We start from the raw sequence: 24100 nt of genomic DNA on the forward strand, positions 1-24100 counted from the left end.
AATTGACGTAAGGAAGCAACCCAGTTTTAAGGACATTAACTCAACAATAATTGGTGAAAGTTTGAATAGAAAGATCAAGCAGCTTAATCCAAAATGCATGTCATAATCATTAGAGTTGACTGTCACTTTCAGATAAATTCCTCTTTTCTCCTTTTCAATGGGGATATTTATTGTCTTTATTTCTTCTCTATATCTTTATTTTTGTTCTCTTAAGTTAGTTATCTAAATAAAAAAATTATTTTCATTGTTCTCGTATGTTTGAGTCAATTCCATGTCAAAATAAGTGAGAAAATATTTCAAAACAGGTTATCAACTTCTTCAATTGCACAAAGCAAGACAAAAGGCTAGTAGATGAAAGAGATAGGATTTTGAGCTGAAATAAGGCATGCAGAAAGTTTTGTCAACAAAGAAGTCTGGGAACTCATGGAAATACTAAGGTTCAAAGGGTATATCTGAAAAACATGGCAAAGCAGAGATATTGTGCTTGTTTCAAAGTCTCTTAAGAATCTGAGTTTGGGTCAATGATTTAGCAAGTAAATGACATATGCTAATGGTTGGAAGCAAGATTAAATGTGATAGGGGAAAGAGTGATTGTCGTGAAAGCTAAAGCCACAAATCAGCCACCATGTTTTTAAACTCACAAATTTTCTTTGTATGAAACAGAAACACATGTTACCTTTAAATCAAGGAGTTCAAAGCCTAAATATCAAAGGATGCAATACCTCACTTTTACAAATGCAAGAAGCAGGATTGCTACACAGGTTTGGTAATCAAAACCATGATAAAAACTTATAATCCAATATCTCTAGGAGACACACCTCCTTGTACGGGTAATTCAGGTTCATTTATTAGGTGATGCAGTTTCTAAATTGAACCTTCACTCCTAGAAGTCGCACTTTCTAGTTGAGTCCTTTCATTTAATCTTTAGGAAACACATTTCCTTGTCTGGATAATTTAAGTGACATTTGTAAGGAGACGTATTTCCTTATCTAGATAATTTAAGTGGTATTTGTAAGGAGACGCATTTTCTTATTTGGGTAATTCAAGCGGCATTTGTAAGGAGACATTTCTTTGTTGGGTAATTCAAGCGGCATTTGTAAGGAGACACATTTCCTTGTTTGGGTAATTTAATCGGCATTTGTAAAGAGATGCATTTTCTTATTTGGGTAATTCAAGCGACATATGTAAGGAGACGTATTTCCTTATCTGGGTAATTCAAGTGGAATTTGTAAGGAGACGCATTTCCTTATCTAGGTAATTCAAGTAGCATTACTAAGGAGATGCACTTTTTTATTTGGGTAATTCAAGTGTCATTTCTAAGGAGACGCACTTCCTTGATTGGGTAATTCAAATTTTACTTGTTAGGTGTTAAACTTCCTAACTTAAGCCTTGACTCCTAAAAAATGCACTTTCTAGTTGAGTTCATTCCACTTGACCCTTAGGAGACACACTTTCTTGGTGGGTTTTCAAGTTTCGCTTGTTAGGTGGTTCCCTTCCTAACTTAAGCATTTACTCCTACAAAATACACTTTCTAGTCAAGTCATTCCACTTAACCCTTAGGAGACATACTTCCTTGTCAGGGTAGTTCAAGTTTTGGCTTGCTAGGTAACATACTTCCTAACTTAAGCCTGTACTCCTAGATGATGTACTTTTTGGTCGAGTCCTTCCATTCAACCCCTAGGAGATGCACCTCCTTAGTTGAGTAATTTGGGTTTCATTTATTAGGTAATGCACTTCCTAAATTGAACCTTCACTTCTAGAAGCCGCATTTTCTAGTCGTGTCATTGCACTTAACCCTTAGAAAAAACACTTCCTTGTTGGTTTTTATTTGTCAGGTGATACACTTCCTAACTTAAACCTTTATATCTAGAAGACACATTTTCTAGTCGGAATTCCTCACTTTAATTCTTAGGAGATGCACTTCCTAGTCTTGGTCATTTAGTTTTATTCTCAAAAGATACATTTCTTGATCAGAATCTTAATTCATCATTGCAACATGCAAGTAATTATGATTGGATTTGACATTCATAAAGTTTTGTGATGATAAACTGGGGCAAAATTTAATTCATGATATTGAAAGCATCCTTTAGGATCCTCCTATAAAATAAGACTTTATTTTTTTGAAAAGTGATATTCCTATCATAACCTTTGTTTGGGATAATTTTCTTTCTATTTTTGATGTGATTTCAGGAGCTCGCCTGAAGAATAAGGCGAAGAAACAGAAATTCAAGCAACAAGTTAAAGAAGTTGAAAGTTAAACAACAAGGTGAAGAAGTTAAAAGTTAAGCAAAAAGGTGAAGAAGTTGAAAGTCAAGCAACAAGGTGAAGAAAATGAAAGCCTTCCTGGAGAATAGGATGAAGATATTGAAAACCAAGCAACAACTTGAAGAAAAAAAATGCAAGTCAGGAGTCTGCCTGAAGAATAGGGTCATGAAATAGCAAGTCAAGAGTCAAGGAAAGCTGCATAGATAGGACTTTTGTAATTTCATTTATGTTTTAACTTGTAATTTTTATTTTTGACGTAATGACAGAGCCGCGGATCAAAACTTCGACAAAACCTCACTCGACTCTCTAACTCGGTATAGTCCCTCTCCTTCCAACCCTTTGAGATACTTGTGACTTGATTCCCTCACAACTTTGGTAGGTAGGATGTCCTAAATCAAGACTCGATGGTACTCTATCCTTCTCTTTCTCCCATTCAAATAATGATTGAATCAAAATTTGGTCTCGCTGTCTACTTCTTTGTTTGCAAATACTTTGTGTTTACATCCAAAGAGGGGCATGATGTATACACCTAAATTTGTCCCTTCCAAAAATCCAATTTATCTATTTTTCTTGGCTCACATTATCATACACCTTCACCCATTTAATAGTGTCTCCATAAAAGATAAAAAATAACTAATCTAACAAAAATATTCCACTTTTGACACCTCACCCTAACAGAAATAACAACCTACCCCTTTGGGAATTTTTCATTCACAGAATACATTCACACAGCATCTCATAGATACACTCCACTCACAGAATACACACTAGACAGAGAGAATGCACTGGACACACTCCATTTTTGAGGTATTCACAACAACAACCATATAGGGAAGCTCCTCTTTCACTAAATTCCCTTTATAATAAACACAGTTACACACACAATTCACGGATACAGATTCACATACACACTCAGGGGGAAAGAGTAGAGAATCATAGAGATCGAGAAAAGGAAGAGGGATTGAGAGAGAGGAGAAAAGCTGGCATGGGATGAACAGTAAACCAGCGAGATCGAAAATATGAGAGAGAAAAATCAAGGTATCAAGAAATTTTTTTTAGTTCAATATTTGTTGGAATTGACACTTTAGATCCAGATAGATCATATCTTGTAAATTGGAAATTCTTTCTTTTGTATTCTTTAATGACCAACAATTGGATTTCTTAATTAAATAATGAGTTGAACAGAGAAGAAGGAAATCGGTGAGAAAGAGACTTTTTCGGTGAGTTTTTCATCGAAAAACGTTACTACCAGCTTTTATTTTTTATTTTCGATCATCACCAAAGCTCCGACGACATGAAATAGTTCACCCAATTCCATTTTGCTTCCGATTCCATTTGAAGCCATCGAAATCTAGTCCAGATCTCTCATTGTTTTTGTGATTTTCAGTTACAGTTTAGGCAGATTCTCCAGAATTTGGTCTAAATATCTCTCTATTTTGTGATTTTGGTTTGGGTTGGTGAAAAATCGTGAAATTTATACCGAGGTTGATCTTATTCATTGGTTGAGGTTTGGATCGAGGTATTCGAATCCGTTGGCGGCATCGAATAATTAGGATTTGAAATAAAATTGAGGTCCATTCTTCATCTCATTCTCAATTAATCTTCATTATTTGATACTTTGTGTGGTAAATTCATGGTGTGTGAATGTTGTTTTATGTGATTTGGTTACGTTTGGATTATGGATGGTGGTTGATATTGATTGTTTGATCGTTTGAATTGAATGATTTAAACTCATTTGGGAATGAGTGGGACGGAAATTGAAAATTGATAAAGGTGCATGTTGATAATTTTGATCCATAATGCAAGTAGTTCGATTAATTGGTTGTTTACTATTAATTTGCACCCGATAGTATCATGTTTTTAGGCCAAGAATCGATAGGCAAATTTTAGGTTCGGGGTAGGCAAAACATAGGGATTGTGATTGTTGAATGTTTGAATGTGTTAAATGGTTTTTGCTTCGTTGCTTCTGAATTTCTTGTATTCATTTAGCCGGGGAATCCCCCGAAAAAATTGTACTTATTCGCCGGAGAATGCCCCGAAGTATCATGTACGCAAAGGAGGTTCGTGAACAAGACCCGAGGCATCGGGTGGAGCATAGTTTAGGATCAGTGTAGTTTAGCGTAGGTTTACCTTTCAATCACTTTCTATTTTGGGTTTGTAATAAATTGGACTGGACATTATTTTGATTTTATTTGTTTGATTGCTTGTTTTCTCATTGTGTGTTTTGTTTGATTTATACATCTCATAGTGTCTACTAGCCAATATACTCCGCGAAGCGATCCTGGTCGAACCACGGGATTGAGGGGTGCCTAACACCTTTCCCTCGGTCAACAGAATTCCTTAACCGAAATATCTGTTCGTGGATCAGTTTATTACAAGAGTCAAAAATTGTTGTGAAAAGTGATTTCCAAAGATGACTTGGCATACCAAATTTATGCCAAGTGGCGACTCTGCGTTTAAATGTAAAAAGTCTTTCTCGAAATAAATCTTCATTTTTTGTCACTTAATAACAAAAACTCTTTCAAACGTAAAATTAATCTTTTTTGGGTAAAAAAAAAGGAGTGTGACAAGTACCACATGACTTTCTCCTATAAAGCCACTTGGCAACTATTTATGGAAGACTTTCTTGCTATTTAGTATATATAGAATATATATGTACCCTTTTTTTGGTTTAATAGTCATAAGATTTTTGTCATGACCTGATTACTAATCAAGTAATTATCGGCAGTTAATACCTTAATTTCATCGAACAAACCAACTTGTTCATTCTAATTTTGTACTATTATATCACGTATTGTGCATGCCTTTAGGAGAAACTGAACTTTCTGTTCTAAAACTTAAAATAAAATAATTAATAATCCAAGCAAAAATCCTCTAATAATTGGAAAACACTGAAAAAAGTATCATGCATAATGTACGATCGTGTCATAGCTATAAGCCATTCTAGTTACATACATCATCACTAACTAATAACACTACTAATCATCAATAGTTCAATTCATCTGATTTATTTATGTCAATTAGCAATTATTAATTGTTTGTTCAAGTAAGAAAGCAAGAACTACTAGATAGGACAACTTGATACATACTGAAATCTTATAAATTCAACAAAAAAAACTAATATGCGACAAAAGTAAATTTTTCTCCATATCTTAATTCTTAGCTCAATTCGAGCTTTTAACTTCATAGAAAACTGGTAAGTAATAGTTGAGAATCAATAGTTACAATTTATAAGAAATAGAATTATAAAAAGAGAAAAAATCGACATAAAAGACTTTTCGTGACAATCTAATCAAGTGATGAAAATAGTTTTCTTTGGTAAACCATACTATCTTGGATAGATTTCAGAAATTAATTCCTGAAATACAGATGATGAAATGGAATTACTCGGGAGTTGGTCCGTATTTCCTATTCTAGTATAATCCTTATAAGTAGCTGGATGATTTGGCTTCGGCAGAATAACAGAATCAGTATTGAGAATATGAGCTATCAAAGCAGTTGTCGGTCTTTCATCCAAATTATTTTGAACACATAACAGTCCGATATGAATACATCTCATGATTTCTAACATCGAATTTGAGTGACCAATAAGAGTTGGATCTACAAGTTCCATTGCTCTACCATCTTTCCACAGCTTCCAAGCCTATAAATATCAATAATTATAATCATCTTAACTAAGATGAAAATATTGAATGCTTAAGGAATAAGATAAAAGTTAAATCATGACTTTATGCATAGAGATATATGTTACCAAACATGCATATTAGGATTTGTATATGATAATCTTATATATAATATTTATCTTATGTGAAAAACATTATTGTTGCAAGAATGAACATGAATAAAACTTTTTAAAAAAGATACACCCCACAATTTCGAATAGTGGTAAATAAGTGAAACTCTTAAAGACAATTAATTTGCACTTACATGGATAAGAAGATCATCAAATTTATCTTCCTGATAAAACGATCTATTTCTCTTTCCACTTATTATCTCTAGAAGAAGCACACCAAAACTGAATACATCAGACTTCACTGAAAACTGGCCATGCATTGCATATTCTGGAGACATGTAGCCGCTAACAAAGAAAATAAAATCAAATTAATTAACATTATCTTATACTATAAGAACCGATTTTTTTCCAACACTTACTATGTGCCAACAATTATTTTAGTGCTTCCTTCAGTTTGGTTCACTCCAAATATTCTAGCCATGCCAAAATCTGAAATTTTTGGATTCATATCTTTGTCTAGCAAAATGTTGCTTGCTTTGAGATCACGATGTATGATTCGAGGACGGGAATCTTCATGAAGATAAACTAATCCTCGTACAATTCCTCTAATAATCTTGTCACGCACTGACCAGCTCAGCGTTGCTTGCGTCTTCGTATCTTAAATACATGAGATATTAAAATAATTACTACTATAAACATAACAAACTAAAAAGAGAAGTGTGAAACATAAATTGAAAAAAGAATATTAACACGCATACCAAATAAGAAATAGTCGAGGCTTTTGTTGGGAACGAACTCGTAGATGAGTATCTTTTCTTCCCCTTCCAAGCAAAAACCCAGCAGTCTCACTAAATTTCTGTGTTGAAGCTTAGCTACAAGTACAACCTCATTCTTAAATTCTTCTACACCTTGGCTTGACAGTCTTGATAGCCTTTTTACAGCTATCTCTTGTCCACTAACAAGTTCTCCCTGAATGAAAGAATTGTAAAGTTTAAGATTTTTTATTGAGATAATATAATAGAATATATATTGAGTCGATCATATCCATTAATGACATAAAAAATACTTACCAATAAATTCATTAATAAGGTAATAATAGGTAGATTTAAATAATAAACATAATAATTGATAACCTAATAATGATGATACTTGACCTACAATAATATGTACACTAATAAGCTTGTCAACTGGGACGGCCGGACTACCACGGTTTCCTGGCATGATATCGTAAAATTGTTATTATTTTATGTAAAATTAACATAAATCTCAACCTTATTAGTATTATTTACACTCTCTCCCACTTTCTTAATTACTTTATTCTCTCTCCCGATTTATATACATAACAAGACCGACATATACATAACGATGCCGATTCATACACATAACAAGTATCACAAGACCGACATATACATAACAATGCCGATTCATACACATAACAAGTATGACAAGGCGACATATATATAACAAGGTCGACATATACATAACAACGCGGATTCATATATATAAGAGAGCAGACATATACATAGAAGCTATGTATATGTATTTTTAGAGAAAAATGAGATTTTTGTAATATATATGGTGAGATGAAATTTTTTATAATAAGTGAAACTCAGATTGTGAATTTGTGTAATTTTTAACTATTTTATTGTAATCGAACTCCCCACGGTACGTATAAAACCTGAGTCCACGCAGGTCTGATTTAGCCCACTCAAATTTGGAATGATTGAAACCTGTTTCTCTGATCCAACAAACAACCTGCACTATTTTTTGAGGGCCAAATTGGTACAGCCTGGCATCTTAACAGGCTTAGGTTAAACTATAGGAAAAATTACATATTACAGAAAAGAGTCGTCCATAATTATCATACATTGGTAATAATGTTAATAATTGCTATATATAGTTAAGTTTAACCATATCTCTTCTTATCTCGCTCGCCACTCCCCCACTCACCCACCCACCCGCTAACCCACCCTCTCTCTCTCAATTCGTACAAATTGTTATTATTAGATCAGACATTAAATAAGTTTTTTTTTTGTTTTACATCCGGTGTCGGGTGTTCGGTGCCCGTATTGGAGCCTTGACTAATCCGGATCACGCATTACAGAGCCCATTAAGGTGACAGCGCTCCCAACATTAAATAAGTGTTTGTCTATGTATCAATTGTATATTAAATCAATATTGATATATTTTTCAATTGTATATGTATCATTTGAGTGTGTATATATATTAGGTATAGATATAGTGGGAAGAGTTGTGCATGTATCAATATGTGTTTTTTGTACTTGGTTTCATACATACAAATGCATCTATTGTATAGATGTCAATATGTATTATGTAATTGTATTTTGATTATAACTGTAATACACGAATACAAATGCAAATTCTATGATTCTCCGATATATGATGAGTATGTCATATACAAATACAACTACAGTATGTCATATACAAAAAGAAAATTATTATATACAAATACAATTGAAGTATGTCATATACAAAAAGAAAAGTGTCATGTACAAATCTGCACACCCCAAATTGAACTAAAAAGTCTCACATTGCCAAAACACAAGAGAGATGATGGGTATATAAGTAAACAGGCCTTACTCTTTAGTGACGCTCTATAAAGCCTGCTATTAGAGTCACTCCTGTGTCAAACGCCAGCTAGGAATAAGGAGTTTCATATCATATCGGCAAAACACAGGAGAGATGTTGGGTATATAAGTAAATAAGTATCTCACTCTAGTGACGTGCTTTAAAGTCGCCCCTCTCTCGCTTCTCTCCTCTCACTTGCCAGTCTCTCTATTTTAACTTGTGGTTATGAATTGTAATTAACTTAACTCCTCCCCCCCCCCCCCAATTTATCCCCCCCCCCCCCCCCCATTATGTCTAAGCCTTTGCTATTTGTGCAACTTTGCCCTATACTATATTGCTTATGTAAAAATATTAACATTATCCGTCTATATAAGTTAAATCTAAATAATTATTATGTTATCTAATCACTACCCCCCGCCAAATTATGTCTAAACCTTAGCTATTTGTGCAACTTTGCCCTATACTATATTGCCTATGTAAGAATATTAACATTAGCCGTCTATATAACTTAAATCTAAATAATCATTATGTTATCTAATCAAATAAGAAAAGTAAACATCCATAAAAGGTTAGATCTTTAATAACTTTACCTTATAGACATCACCAAATCCACCTACACCAATTTTGTTTTCCATAGAGAAGTAATCAGTGGCAGCTTCAATTGTACTAAAGTCATATTGCAAGGATTCAGCTGTTAGAATCCCACCAATAAGATCAACTGCAACATCTATATAAGTATATATACAAGAAAAAGTTAAATCAATTAAGGAATTGTAACAAAGGCATAAATAAGATCATAATTGGCATCTAATTACCATTATTCATCTCCTTTGGTATACTGTTTCTTTTCATCCTTCTTCTCCTCTCTAGCAAATGAAAGACTCCAATGGATAGTATAAACAAAAGAATTACGATGGCAATGACTACACAAACAATAATTAGTAGTTCTGTTTTGTAGATTCCATTATGCCCTGCATCAACAATTCAAGAATTTAAATTCATCCACTACTTTGTATTAAATCTTTGATATGACATTTTTTGTTCTACTACTAATGTTATAGTGTATTTTACCATGTTTATCTTTTAACCATCTAGTAGAATATGAAGCTCACTGGCTCGACTATTTAAAGTCCAAGCTTGATAGACCCATATTCAAGAAAGTAGTGTGCTCTCTGACTATTGAAAATTTCTCCATTCTCAGAGCTTGAATTTGAGATTGGTGGAGGAACTTCAATCATGCTTCCCATTGTCATGAACAGATGTAGGGTATAGTTATCGCCTCATACGAACCCAATATCTTTAGCTAAGTTCATGTAATGTATTTAAAAAACTCCATTACATTTATTATACCACTAATAAATTTCGAACCCATTAAATCAAATAGACTATGGTAGAATTTTGAGCTTGAACCCATAAATTCAAATCTTGATCTGCATGTGCCTATTACACTCTTTGTTGTGCATTTTACTACCCTTTGATTTGACTCGATAAAATTCTATTTATCATGACAACAACTTGATGAGCAAATAATAGCTAATACTAATATCGTAAAGAACCTCTTTGTTGGGTCATGGGTCTTTGTCCCTTACTATGTGAATAAATAAAGCTCAATTTAGATCAATCCATTTTTGTCCATAAGTCCATTACTATGGAGCATATATATTAATCTTTTTTAGGTCGTATTCATCATCACAAAAAGAGGTTTTAGCAGCCACAAAGAGAAAAATAGTGCAGATTTTCGAACCCCAAATTTCAGCCATAGCTGGCAACTTCAAATTGCGATTCCCTCTTCGTTTCTTGTCCGATTGAGCTGATTTTTGGATTTCTTGCTCTTTTCATCTCAATCTTTAATTAGGAACAGACGGGGTTGGATTTGGTGGACTGTAACTTCGGTTTTTCATTTCCAAAAAGCAGCTGCATTTTTGGTATTTGTGCTCCTTTTTATTCTCTAGTTTGGTACTATCTTATTGTGTTGTTGCTCGTTTTTTGACACTTGTTTTGTAGCCAATTTTGAAGAATAATATTGTAATTCATGGTGATTATAGTGGAAGTTTGGTCCCATAGTTTTTTACTCTTCACACCGAAGGACTTTTCACGTAAATTTGGTGTCTCTTTGTTCTTGGTTTTATTCTTGTATTGTCTTATTCGTTTGATTGATTTATTTGCTGCCATATTACTTGATTTTTCTTGGATTTGCTTGTATCCTCTTAGTTCAAATTGAAAGGAAAAGTTTAGATTTGGGTATTCTTCCGCTGCTACCCTGTCTGGCTCTTTGATTGTGTATTTGCCTTTTTAAACAAAGTGGTAACAGAGCGTAGGTTGTTATTGATTGTTGATTTAAATGATGGAGGCAAATATGAGCAAGATGGTGTGTTTGAATGGTAGTAACTATCATACTTGGAAAGGTAAGATGAAAGATCTTTCATTTGTCAAGAAAATGCATCTACCTGTGTTTGTGTCTACTAAACCTCAATCCATGACAGATGAGGATTAAGAATTTGAACACTTACAAATTTGTGGCTATATCATACAATGGGTTGAAGATAATGCTAGAAACCATATTGTGAATGAGACACATGCCAGAAGTTTATGGGACATGCTCGAGACACTTTATGCTTTGAAGACTGGCAATAACAAGTTGTTCTTGCTTAAGAAATTGATGAATATTAGGTATAAAGAGGGCAGTCCTATTTCTGATCATATAAATGATTTTCAAGGTGTCCTTGACCAGCTGTCCGGAATGGGTGTAAAGTTCAATGAAGAAATTCAAGGACTTTGGCTTCTTAATACTCTGTCAGACTCTTAGAAAACTCTTCGAGTTTCTTTGACTAATTCTGCTCTCGGTGGTGTTGTAACTATGGAATATGTTAAGAGTGATGTCTTGAATAAAGAGATGAGAAGAAGATCTCAGACCTCACCTTCTTCATTTTCACACTCTGGTGTTTTAGTTACTGAAGAGAGGGGGAGAAACAAGTCCAGAGATCCAAATAATAGAGATAAAAGTAGAAGCAAGTCGAGGTCCAAATTCAAGAATGTTACATATGACTATTGCAACAAAAGAGGCATATCATGAAATATTGTTACAAGTATAAGAGAGATATAAAAAGGCAAAATAATGAAGGCAATAATAAAAATCGTGTTGTAATTGTTGCTAATGATGATCTTCTTGTTGCTTCTGGTGAGAATGCTATTAATCTTGTTCATGATGAGTCTAGCTGGTTTGTGGATTTTAGTGTTACTTCTCATGTTACGCCAAAGAAGAAATTATTTTCTTCATATACTCCAGGTAATTTAGGAATGTTGAAAATGGGCAATAATGATGAAGTTAAAGTACTTGGCGTTGGAACTATTTGTTTGGAAAGTAACAATGGTTCCAAACTAGTTCTCAATAATGTCAAACATGCCCTAGATATTCGCCTGAATCTGATTTTTGTAGGGAACCTTGATGATGAGGATTATGTTAACACCCTTGGTGCTGGTCAGTAGAAACTTACTAGAGGTTCAAAGATTATGGATCGAGGTGATAAGTTGTCTAACTTATATGTATTTCAAGGCTCTACTTCTAGAGGCTTAATAAACTTGGTGAAGAATGATACTTCATCAGAATTGTGGCATAGAAGGTTGAGTCATATGAGTGAGAAGGGGATTGATAGTTTGGCTAAGAAAAATTTGCTTTCTGAAGTGAAATAAGCAAAGTTGAAGAGTGTGTTCATTGCTTAGACGGTAAACAGAAAAGAGTTTCTTTTTAGAGTCATCCGCCTTCGAGAAAGCTTGATTTGCTGGAGTTAGTGCATTCTAATTTGTGTGGTCCTTTAAAAGTAAGGTCTCATGGTGGTGCACTTTATTTTGTGATTTTTATTGATGATCTTTCTCGCAAACTTTGGGTATTTCCTTTAAAGTCCAAGGATAAAGTACTTGATGTATTTAAGGATTTTCACGCCTTTGTTGAGAGAGACAGGAAAAAAATTAAAATGCATCTACTCAGATAATAATGATGAGTATATTGGTCCTTTTGATAGATATTGCAGAGAGCAGGATATTCAGCATCAGAAAACTCCTCCAAAAACTCCTCAGTTGAATGATTTAGTAGAGAGGATGAACAGAACTCTAGTTAAGAGGATTAGATGTATGCTTTCAGATGCTAAGCTGCTAGATTCCTTTTGGGCAGAAGGACTTAATACTGCTGCTTATGTTATTAATTTATTTCCTACTGTTGCTTTGGATGGTGATGTTCCTGATAGAGTTTGATCTGGAAAGAATATCTCTTATAAGCATTTTAAAGTCTTTGGGTGTAAAGCCTTTATGCATGTTCCAAAGGATGAAATGTCAAAGTTGGATGTTAAAACTAGACAATGTATCTTTATTGGTTATGGTCAAGATGAATTTGGCTATCGATTCTATGATTTAATTGAGAAGAAACTTGTTAGAAGTTGTGATGTTGTGTTCTTTGAAGACCAAACAATTAAAGATTTTGACAAAGTTGAGAAGGTTGATTCTCAGAATAGTAAGACCCTAGTTAATGTTGATCCAGTTCCTTTGACTACTGCTCCTGAAGAAAATCTTTATGATGATTAAAATCAAGTTGATAATGAAGATGATGATCATGTTCAGAATTACCAGTAAGATGTTGTTGATGCTCCAGTGCAAGTTGATAAGGTTGATCAGCAATCAGTTATTGATGCTCTCGAGAGTTCTCTCAGACGATCTACCAGAGAGAGAATACCTTCATCTCATTATTCTACCAGTGAGTATGTACTCTTGACTGACGGGGAAGAACCTGAGAGTCTTGATTATGCCATGAAAAATGAAGTAAAAGAAAAGTGGTTTGATGTTATGGAAGATAAAATTAAATCTTCGCATGATAATCATATCTTTGATTTGGTTAAGCTGCCTAAAGACAAAAAAGCTTTGAAAAACAAGTGGGTTTTGTCAGTACACCTTTAGCTATGCACTTCAAATTGAGCACGAAGTAATGTCCTTCTAGTGATGATGAGAATAAAGATATGAATAAAGTTCCTTATGCTTCAGTTGTTGGTAGTTTGATATATGCAATGATTTGTACAAGACCAGATATTGCTCATGCTATTGGTATTGTTAACTATTTTCTTTCTAATTTGGAAAGAGAACATTGGAATGCTGTGAAGTGAATTATGAGATATCTTTGTGGCACTTCTAGTCTGAGTTTGTGTTTTGGTACAGGGAAGCCTATTCTTTGTGGTTATACTGATTCATACATAGCTGGTGATGTTGATACCCGCAAATATGCTTCAGGGTATTTGATTACTTTTGTAGGGGGAGTTGTGTCTTGGCAATCTAGGTTGCAAAAATGTGTTGCTCTATCTACTATAGAAGCTGAGCTTCTTGCTACCATTGAAGCTTGTAAAGAATTGCTTTGGATGAACAGATTCTTGGGAAAACTTGTTTGTGCTTAAGAGAGGTATGAGCTTTATTACGAAAGTCAAAGTGTCATACATCTTGGCAAGAATTCTACATTTCTTGATCGGTCTAAACACATTGATGTGAGATACTATTGGATTTGGGATGTGTTCGATTCTATGTTGCTTGAACTTAAGAAGATTCATATGGATGATAATGGTTCCGACATGATGACTAAAGTTTTGCCTAGAGGAAAGTTTGAAGATTATTGCATGATCGTCGGGATGGCGGTCTTCTCCACATAGTCGGGAGGGGGAGAATTGTTGGGTCATGGGTCTTTGTCCCTTCCTATGTGGATAAATAAAACTCAATTTAAACCAACCCACTTTTACCCATAAAATCATTACTATAGGGCATATATATTGATTTTTTTAAGGTCTTATTCATCATCACAAAAAAGAGTTTTTAGCAGTCAGAGAGAAAAATAGTGCTGATTTTCGCACCCCAAATTTCAGCCTAAGCTGGCAACTTCAAATTGCGATTCCCGCTTCGTTTCTTGTCCGATTAAGCTAATGTTTGAACTACTTGTTCTTCTCATCTCAATATTTGATTAGGAACTGACGGGGTTAGATTTGATGGCCTGTAGCTCCTACTTTTCATTTTTGAACGACAGCTGAACTTTTGGTGTTTGTGCTCCTTTTTATTCTCTAGTTTGGTTCTATCTTATTATGTTGTTGCTCGTTCTTTGTCACTTGTTTTGTGGCCAATTTCGGAGAACAATATTGTAACTCTTGGTGATTTTAGTGGAAGTTTGGTCCTATGATTTTTTACTCTTCACACCGAAGGATTTTCCACATAAATTTGGTGTCTCTTATTCTTGGTTTTATTTTTGTCTTGTTTTATTCGTTTGATTGATTTATTTGCTATCATATTACTTTGTTTTTTTTTTATTTGTTTGTCTCCTTTTAGTTCAAATTGAAAGGAAAAGTTAAATTTGTGTATTCTTCCGCTACTACCCTATCGAAATCTTTGATTGTGCCCGTGTCATTCCCAACACTCTTAAGATTTACAATTATTGTTAACGATTTTAATAATTGCATCCCAAAAAAAATAAAAAACAAAAGGAAAGTAAAGGCACGAAGATAAAAAGGTAAAACGAAAATCAGAAAAGAAAAGAAAGAACCAAAAAAAAGTTACCAACAGAAAAAGGGTTTAAAACTTCTTATAGGGAAAAGGTGTTGTGGACCATATATTCACCTTTCTTATCTTAACCAAACTAACGTACCAAAGTGTTGTTTTATCATAAAACATGACAAAATGACTCGGTAGACTCTTATATTATATTCGTTTTATAATGTGAGTATTTTTACTTACATGTTTATCATCTGGAATCTTAAATTCATTAAAAATAACATTTGAAACATTATTTTGGTGTGTGTGACACACTCGCCCCACGTCAACTTCGATGTCATTTTCAGGTATTACATTAAATTCCATGTCATTTTTATAACGTTACATAAGAAATTAAATATTAAAATAAATTTAATTAAATAAATTTCTTTTATAAATTATAGAAAAATTTAAATAATCATATTTTATTTTTGCTCACAAATTAAACATCAAATTCATTCCAAATAATTAAAATTCTTCTCCAACTAATTTAAATTTTTAACTATAAATTCATATATACAAACATAATAATTTTCGATTTTTAAATTTGAATATCTTTAACAAATTCACAAAAACTTTAAGTTTTTTCAAGCTTATTCATGAAATTCACTAATTTTTCAATATCCATTATCACTCACTTTCAATTCAAATTTAAATTTTAATCCCAAAAAAATATGAAAAAATTTCAAATTTAAATTTTAATTCAAAAAAAAAATGAAAAGATTTAAATTGAGAGGAAAAATTTGAAAAATAAAATAAAAAGTGAATTCAAAGTTTTTTTGGTTTAAGGAAAGGAGGATTGGTGCTGAGGAATGGGGAGGGGGGCTGGACGCGGGGGACGGGGGCTGAGGGTGCTGGACAGGGCTGGGTGGGTTTGGGGGTGCTGGATGCAGCGAGGGGGGCTGGGGGGTGCTGGATGCGGGGAAAGGAGGCTGGGGGTAGGGTGGGTGCTGGGGGTAGGGTGGGGGTGCTGGACGCGGGGAAGGGGGCTGAGGGGTGCTGGACGGCAATAGGAGTAGGGTGGGGGGTGTCGGACGGGGGGTGGGGGTGGGGGTGGTGAGGATGTGCTGGATGCCTTTTTTATTTTTTTAAAAAATTATTATTTTTTAATTTTTAAAAATATTTTTAAATTAAAAAAGATGGAGGGAAAAAAGGTCCTTTTTATTTTTTTTAATTTTAATATAAATATATTGTTTTCACTCGCTCATACACTTGTGTCTATACACGTCATATCCTATTCAATAATTTTAAAACCACATAGATTAGGTTAACGGTCAAAAGGCTTAAAATATTGAATTTTATTAAGTTAAGATGTTCAGATGACAAACATATAAGTAAAAGTATCCACATTACAAAATCGACATAGTACAAGGCTTCATCAAGCCATTTTGCCTAAGACATGATGTGCTAGCTATACCTGTATAGGGAGGAGTGCATGGTACGAAAGATGGATTCACAATTTAAAGACTCGGATATTATTATCTTACCATAGGCATTAGAGAAACTTTCAATGATAGCTGATGGATAATATCGTGTACAACTGGTCACTAATTGCGTAAGCAATAGCGAGGATATGAATGCTAAGCTAATACTTAGACAATAACTTTATTGAAATAGTTGACAGTGATAACTCAGTGGAACTAAAGTTTGTGCAAGATAAACCAAAGTTTAGATCCAAAGTGAAAGCCGAGAGAAGCAACAACTTCAACCAACACGCCTAACGCACTCGTGTTCATTAGGTTGCACAGTTAAACTAGGGAGCGCAGTTAAATATAAATAATAGTTTTCCAAGGTATATACATATACATCGTTAATGGGTTCAGGTAAATCCACTCCTGATTGTAAAAGCATAGCCGATATAGGGTTAAACATAAACAAAACTGTTTGCAAATTTCGTCACTTTGAGTATATGTATGAAGCTGATTTTAACGTGATGAGTTAATTATATCGACTTCCAAATGCACACACAAAATGATTGAATTACCGTCCTAAGAAAGCAGGGAAAGTGGATAAATATACCCTTGAATTTTGCCATTTAGATCCTATATACTTTTCATCCAAAAATTAGTGCATATATACCGGCCATCCCCATTTAACAAATGGTGCAGACATGAATAGACATGAAGAAAACTGTGATTCTCCGAAGAGTTTTGACTTTTACACTCTAACACTGAAAAGCTATACGCACCTTGATGTTTCGACAGAGCAGGTACGTTGTGTTGATTGTAGAAGGGATACACTTCATGCCTCATAAAACAGCTAGGAAATTGAACTCTAGCACCTCTAAGTTCATCACAACATTTGTGTAAGACATTGATCACATTTCTAAGGCAATTTAGGCAAGAAGAAGAAGACATATCAGGAATGCATTGAGCTAAGGCATAAAGGGTTATGTCACCACTAGAATTGGCTTCTCTAATTGCAAATTTCTTGCCTATTGAACGATCACCAGCAGCCCGATTTGCCATGTCATCCATCATTTCCCCTAGCTTCTTTTTGAACCTACTCTGTTCATGAATGCTAATTTTATTAGTATTGAGCAGAACAAAAGGTTTATTTGGTTTGTTAATTATGGATGAATAATCTGGATCGGGGAATATTAATCGATTCGAATAACGTAATAAGTTATCGTCCGACCAAAATATAGCTGTTTTTCTCCGTGGGCATAGCTCGACTATTTCATCAACAGCTCTAGTTACAAAATCTTGACATGACAAACTCAAAAAATCAGCTCGACACATAAACAGACCGTAAATTCTTTCTGAATTACTGCGGCCACCAGTGGAAAAATTGTAAAACTGATATTCCTTCGAGGCATTAGAGAGGGTTGAAAGTAGCAAATTGAGATTGGAATGATAAGAGGAGTTTGAAATATTGTAAGTTGTTGTTGTGTTTGGGCAGTAATAGTCATCAGCAGCTGATACTGAGCTACAAATACTTTGGGTGATTAAGAAAAGAACAATAAGGCATAATGGGATATTCAAACTAGGCATTATGCAAAAATTGAACAATTCACTACTTCATCAAGTTGAGAGATAAGGCCAATTTATAGATGCTGCAAAAGTTGAGTTGAAAGGACCATTTAGTTAGACTCCCTCCATCCATCTTTACATGTCCACTATTGACGACAAGAAAAGATGGACAGAGAGTACAAAGACGTAATTTATTGATGGTTGTTAATTTGGATTTCTTTAATGGGGAAATTTTAGTAGCTCAATTTGTTGGTTATCTCAACTTTCATTTTGTTGATGAGAATTCAATTTCCCACCTTGTCATCTCATCCCTGTTTCCCTCCCCGTCTACTACTTCCAATTAAAAAGTTAAAAGACTTCATTGGCGTTAAGTTTTGTGATTTTCAATATGTGCAGCTTTAATTTATAAATTTTCTTCATTAATTTAAGTTCGCTCATCATTTACGTCATCAATTTAAGCTCTCGCAGTGCCGGCTCAAGGGGAGGCAACTAAAGCCATTGCTTTAGTGCCCCTCAAATTCAAGGTCACATAATATCATTAGTATTAATGTTATATAGTATATATTATAGAATTAACACTAATATTATTTTCAAAAAATTAGATTTATGCTTGTCTTTTGGAAATTTTACAAAATTTAGCTATAAAGAAATATATGTTATTTAGATAAACACTCCCTCCATTTATTTTATGTGTTACTTTTTACTTTCCAGCAATCAATTCACTAATTTTTTAAGCTAATTAATATAATATTTCAAAATTTAGATGTTCAAAAATTATATAAAATGTACTACTATATTACATTTTTCCCACGTCAACATAAAGAAAAAATACATTCAATATAAGAGTCAAAATTTATATAGTCTGATTCTCGATGTCAATTAATTCTCTTCATTTAATTATCTCAATTTTGTAGAATTAAGCAGATGGTAATTTTTCTTTTCATACATTTGGAATATACATAGTTCTAAGTTTATTTTGAATTGAATTAATGACTTGATTCACTCTCTATGGCAAATAATCAACTCCAAAATTATTAGATGGGAATTTGTTTGCCTTTCTATTATAATATAGTCATTAATAAAAAAAAAAAATCACATATCATATATTTATTACGAAATTTAAGTAATCTGCTTATTTCAATTTATGTGACCGTTTTTCCTTATTAATTAAATGTAAGGGCCACTTTTTAAAGTTGATTTTAGGCCACAAATCCTGTTAAGCCACCCCTAAGCTCACGTACAACAATGAAAAAAAAAATTTTATGACAAGCTAGGTACGATAACCTTAAAATTAGAAAAGTAATCAGTTCTAACTAATTAATTGATACGATGAAGTAAAAATAATTATACTATTAGTATATAAAATTTAAATTCTTCTTTGACCGATGATGAAATTTCAACAATAATTATTGGGGGACAGGTGGAGCACCCTTTTAGAATCTTTCTCCTTGATCTTGACTAATCAAGATTTGTATGATGAACGATTCAAACTAGGAGAACAATTTAACTCTTTTTTCCTTTTTTTTTTTTTTTTAGATTTTACTGTGATGCTGATCAATTTAAATTTGTATCGGCATGAAAAAGTCACTTCCTAATACAATTTGTGCATACTCAGTACAGTAGTCAGGACTCAGCAAATCTGAAAACTCCTGTTAAGAGATTGATTTCAGAATTTTATCTCAATATCATGTGAAATGATCTTTATAAGATAAAGTTTACCTATTGGTTTCTTTTAAATTAAAAATTTAAATGCAATTTTTTTTTTAGATTTACTTATCCAACAAACTTAATCAAGCAGTTTACACTTTTCACTAATACATTGTTTGCTTTATTTTTAATGCATGTTATTAGTTTCACTTCTTATGAATAATAATTATATATAAATTATTTTTTAGATAATCTGATAATATAAAAATATTTTCCTAGTAAATCTAGAAACTTTAAAGTGGCGTGAGTGGAATTAAGAATACAAAGCAAAAGAATGCAAGTCATAAAGCAAAAATATAAAGGAAGTAACCTGCAAACATCATGACTCGATGTCTCAACCGTTCCTCCCACTATCAGAATTTTAATTTATAAATTTATAATTTTATAAGGACAACTTTAAGTGATGATATTATTTGGGGTCCTAAATTTAATACTTTTACTTGTCTAATAAATTTCTCACTATAACTACACTATATGAGTAAAAATTATTGCATATTTATATTTGAACTTCTAATTCTACCCCTCCCCACTATTTAATTCAAACGTCAACTATTTAGCGTTTCAACCATAAATTCTGTTAATTTTGCAACAATTATATTCCACATGCATGAATGAATCTGAAATAACTAAGCATAGACACTTATATCCGTATGGTCCAATATAGTGATAGTTCCTCCCACTGTTGACCATACAATTCAAACTTCAACTCCTATACGTGGATGCGGGTCCTTTTCACACTTTTTCGCTTTTCGAAAGAAATCCGGTCCTTTCACCTCCTTTATTTGCTTTGTTATTTGAAATATATTACTCTTATATATATAAGATGAAGAATTTTGGTGTTATTATTTTGTCTTTTAGTGCCTGTTTGCTATTATTATTATTATTATTACTCCCTTCGTATTAAATTAAGTGTCGTCATTTTCTTTTTTGTTCATCCCAAAATAAATGTCGTCTTTTCTTATTTGATAATTTTTTAAAGATACAATTACTCTTTTATCCTTATTTATCCCACTTGATTTTAAATATATTATACTCCTTTTTTATTTGTTTTTTAAGTAAAAGTCTTATCACTTCAATCAACATTTAAACTTTCAGCCTTTTATTTTACAGTACCAAAATTGTTTTAAACCACAAAGAGCAATTTATTCTTTTTGGTTGGTTTTATATAAGTAAAGCTCAAACTGTTAAACCCTTCGACAACTCACTGTTCATATTTACTGTGATTTCTTGAGTGAAAATTGGATCTTTAAAGCTAAAGTAAAAGAAAACAAGAATTTAAAGGAACCCATTTTCCACATATATCATCTTACAATTGGAAAAAGTAACAAACACAACTACAAAGATCAAACTTCTTTTGTTTAAGACTAAAAATTGGTTGAGACGATGAGCTACCCAACAATGCCATTTCAAGAAGTACTGGAAATCAATTCAACAGTCTTTTCACCTAATTCAGTGTTTCCTTGAATCCTACTTACCCCTAGGAGAGCACCCCAAGTTGCAACATCTGGTTCACAAGGCATTTCCGGTATTAAATTTTGAGCTTCATCCAGTTGCCCAGCTTGTCCCCGAAGGTCAATCATGCAAGTATAGTGCTTGGGATTTGTAGCTATTCCATAATCAAGACCCATTGAGTAAAACTATCCCTTGCCCTTGTCAATCAAGTTGGTATGGGCACAAGCAGATTATACACCAACCTATAGAAAAGAAAATGAAAAATGAAGCCTAAATAATTGTATATTTATAAAAGATGAAAGCATATAAGAGGAAAGTATTGAGCTAAGTTGCTTGAACTCTCCAAAAATATCACCGTACTCGTGTCGGATCCCTAAAAAATACACTATTTTTTGAGAATCCAGTACAAGTCTTCCATGTAATTTGATTTCCAAACTCTAATGCAGCAACATCAAATAGGGAAATCTGTCTGAAAAAGCAGTATAACAAGCATATCTTTTACAAACTCTAAACATGAGTAGAAAATGTCCATACCACTTTTGTCTTGATGAATGTTTAATCCTTTTAGAAGCATCGTCATCTGAAATTTACTCCACAGCACACTGTTTTCTGTTAATCTTTCGAGCATTGCATATTGTCAACCTCAGCTACAACGTACTTCCACTTCACATGTATTACCACAAAATGAAAATACACAGTAAAACAATTTCCTACAATTTTGTTTTTATTTTTTTCTGCCCTTATTTACTCCTGCGCCGAATTAGTTTCCAAAAAATATCAAGCAGATGCAATGCACCTCTCGTAGAGCTCTTCAAGAAGCTAGTCTTCAACAACTACCATAAAATAGTGAAGTTTCTAGCCCGATAAATCTTTTAATTTTTTTAAGTAGGTCAACACAGATGACACACACTCCTATTTGCTTTCCCACCATCCACAACCTTACATTTTTCCTTTCCCAACTCTCTCTTAACCAGAAGTACCTCTTTAATGGCTAGCCTATGTTTCGTGTTCTTTCAACATAAGCACAGATCATCTGACTATCAACTTGTGATTAAATATTCAGGCACTCAACAGAAGTAAGATTGAGTCACAAAACTCCAAATTTAACAAACATAACATAGAAGTTACCATTGTCTCAATGATTAACATCCTAAAGTGATGATTTCAATATCAAGAAAACTTCAGATGCAAACTTCCAAATATAATGTACATGTTGGAGTCCCACATCGATGGGTTAAAGGGTCCTTGGTCTCCTTATATGGTCTTAGGCAATCCTCCCCTCATGAGCTAGCTTTTGAGGTTGAGTTAGGCCCAAGGTCCATTTCTTTATCATGGTATCAGAGCCAGACCACCCAATTTATTGTTTCCAATATTGGGTCCCCCATTTTATATTATCCATGCTCCATATGTCCAGCCTTGGGCGTGCGGAGGTGTTGGAGTACGTCCCACATCAGTGGGTTAAAGGGTCTTTGGTCTACTTATATGATCTTCGGTAATCCTCCCCTCATGAGATAGCTTTTGAGGTTGAGTTAGGCCCAAGGTTCATTTCTTTATCAGTACACCAGTCAATGTCCATAAACAGTAAAGTAGAAATAGGAAAAAAATAGCACATGAAAAGATGTCAATGACCTGAAAGGAAAATAGATGTCATAGATAAAGGACGATAGTAAATTTTATCAAGAGTAAGGATCAAAATAACGTACGTCCATTCATTAGCGAAGAAACAAATTTCAGAGAGTGAAGGAAGACGACATTTAACAAACAAGAAAGGCTTATATCCTAGAGGTAGAAATGGGAATATCCCATACAAATGTAAAAAAAATTACCACTTTAACAACGATTTCTTTTTCTTCTTTCTACTTATCAGAGGATCAGTTTATAAATTCGTCTTCTAGAAAAGATGGAATTGGTGAAGTTATGAAAATAAATCTTAAGATCTATGGTTGTGATCTTATCTACGAAAGTGGAATTTTGCTCAGATTACCCCAAGCTGTAATGGCCAAGTATTATTTCATCGCTTTTACTGCAACAAATCATTTGCCCATTTTAATGTAAAGAGAGTTGCTGCTAGTTGTGTTTGGCTTACATCAAAACTCAAAGAATGCTCAAGAAAAGCAAGGCAGGTGCTTATTGTTATCCATAGAATGGAATATAGGAGAGAAAAATTACCTATACAACATCTGGATACATCGTCAGAGAAATATATTGATTTGAAAGTAGACCTAATCAAAATAGAGAGACATCTTTTAAAAAAGATGGGTTTCATCTTCCATGTCGAGCATCCTCATAAGTTTATATCAAACTATCTTTCACCATTTGAAGCACCGGTAGAATTGAGATAAGAAGCTTGGAATCTTGCAAATGACAGTTTACATACAATACTGTGTAAGATTTAAGAGTGAGGTTGTAGACTATGGAGTTGTATATGCTGTAGTGTAAGATTCAAGAGTGAGGTTGTGTCCTGTTGAGTTGTATATGGTGTAGATCGTAGATTTCAAGTGCCCCTCCCAGAGAATCCTCCTTGGTAGAGAGCATTTGATGCAGAGAAAAGAACAAGGAGAGAGAGTGAGATAGGGACAAAGAGGGGGATAAGGAAAACTAAAGTCTCATGAACATGATAGTGGAAGGAAATCTGACAGGAAAAGGGAGTGAGACGACTTTGAAAGGGACAAGGAAAAATCTAAGAAAAGGAGTTATCGTTCAAGAGACAAAGGTCACTCAGAGAAATCAAAACATGACTCTTCTCGAGATCGTGATTACCAGTCTTATTCATCACGGGAGAAGGATCATCATAGAAACCAATAGCTTAGAGAAGCCTGACAAAATGTTACCATGC

General features: G+C 33.6%; 1 protein-coding gene and 1 pseudogene across 1 annotated transcript; one reads left to right on the top strand and one right to left on the bottom strand.

Moving 5' to 3' along the window:
- Positions 1-5417: 5417 nt before the first annotated feature.
- On the bottom strand, positions 5418-18448 carry LOC107851322 (cysteine-rich receptor-like protein kinase 44). The gene is made up of 7 exons (XM_016696280.2): positions 17322-18448; positions 9403-9558; positions 9178-9314; positions 6757-6967; positions 6418-6655; positions 6193-6343; positions 5418-5908 (listed from the first exon to the last, which is right to left on the bottom strand). The coding sequence occupies exons 1-7, from the start codon at positions 18124-18126 to the stop codon at positions 5594-5596; spliced, it is 2013 nt and encodes a 670-aa protein (XP_016551766.1). The 5' UTR covers positions 18127-18448; the 3' UTR covers positions 5418-5593.
- Positions 18449-23055: 4607 nt separating this feature from the next.
- Positions 23056-23876, top strand: LOC107848962 (annotated as a pseudogene).
- The last annotated feature ends 224 nt before the right edge of the window (positions 23877-24100 follow it).

This window comes from Capsicum annuum, chromosome 12, assembly GCF_002878395.1.
Source record: "Capsicum annuum cultivar UCD-10X-F1 chromosome 12, UCD10Xv1.1, whole genome shotgun sequence".
Lineage (NCBI taxonomy): Eukaryota > Viridiplantae > Streptophyta > Magnoliopsida > Solanales > Solanaceae > Capsicum > Capsicum annuum.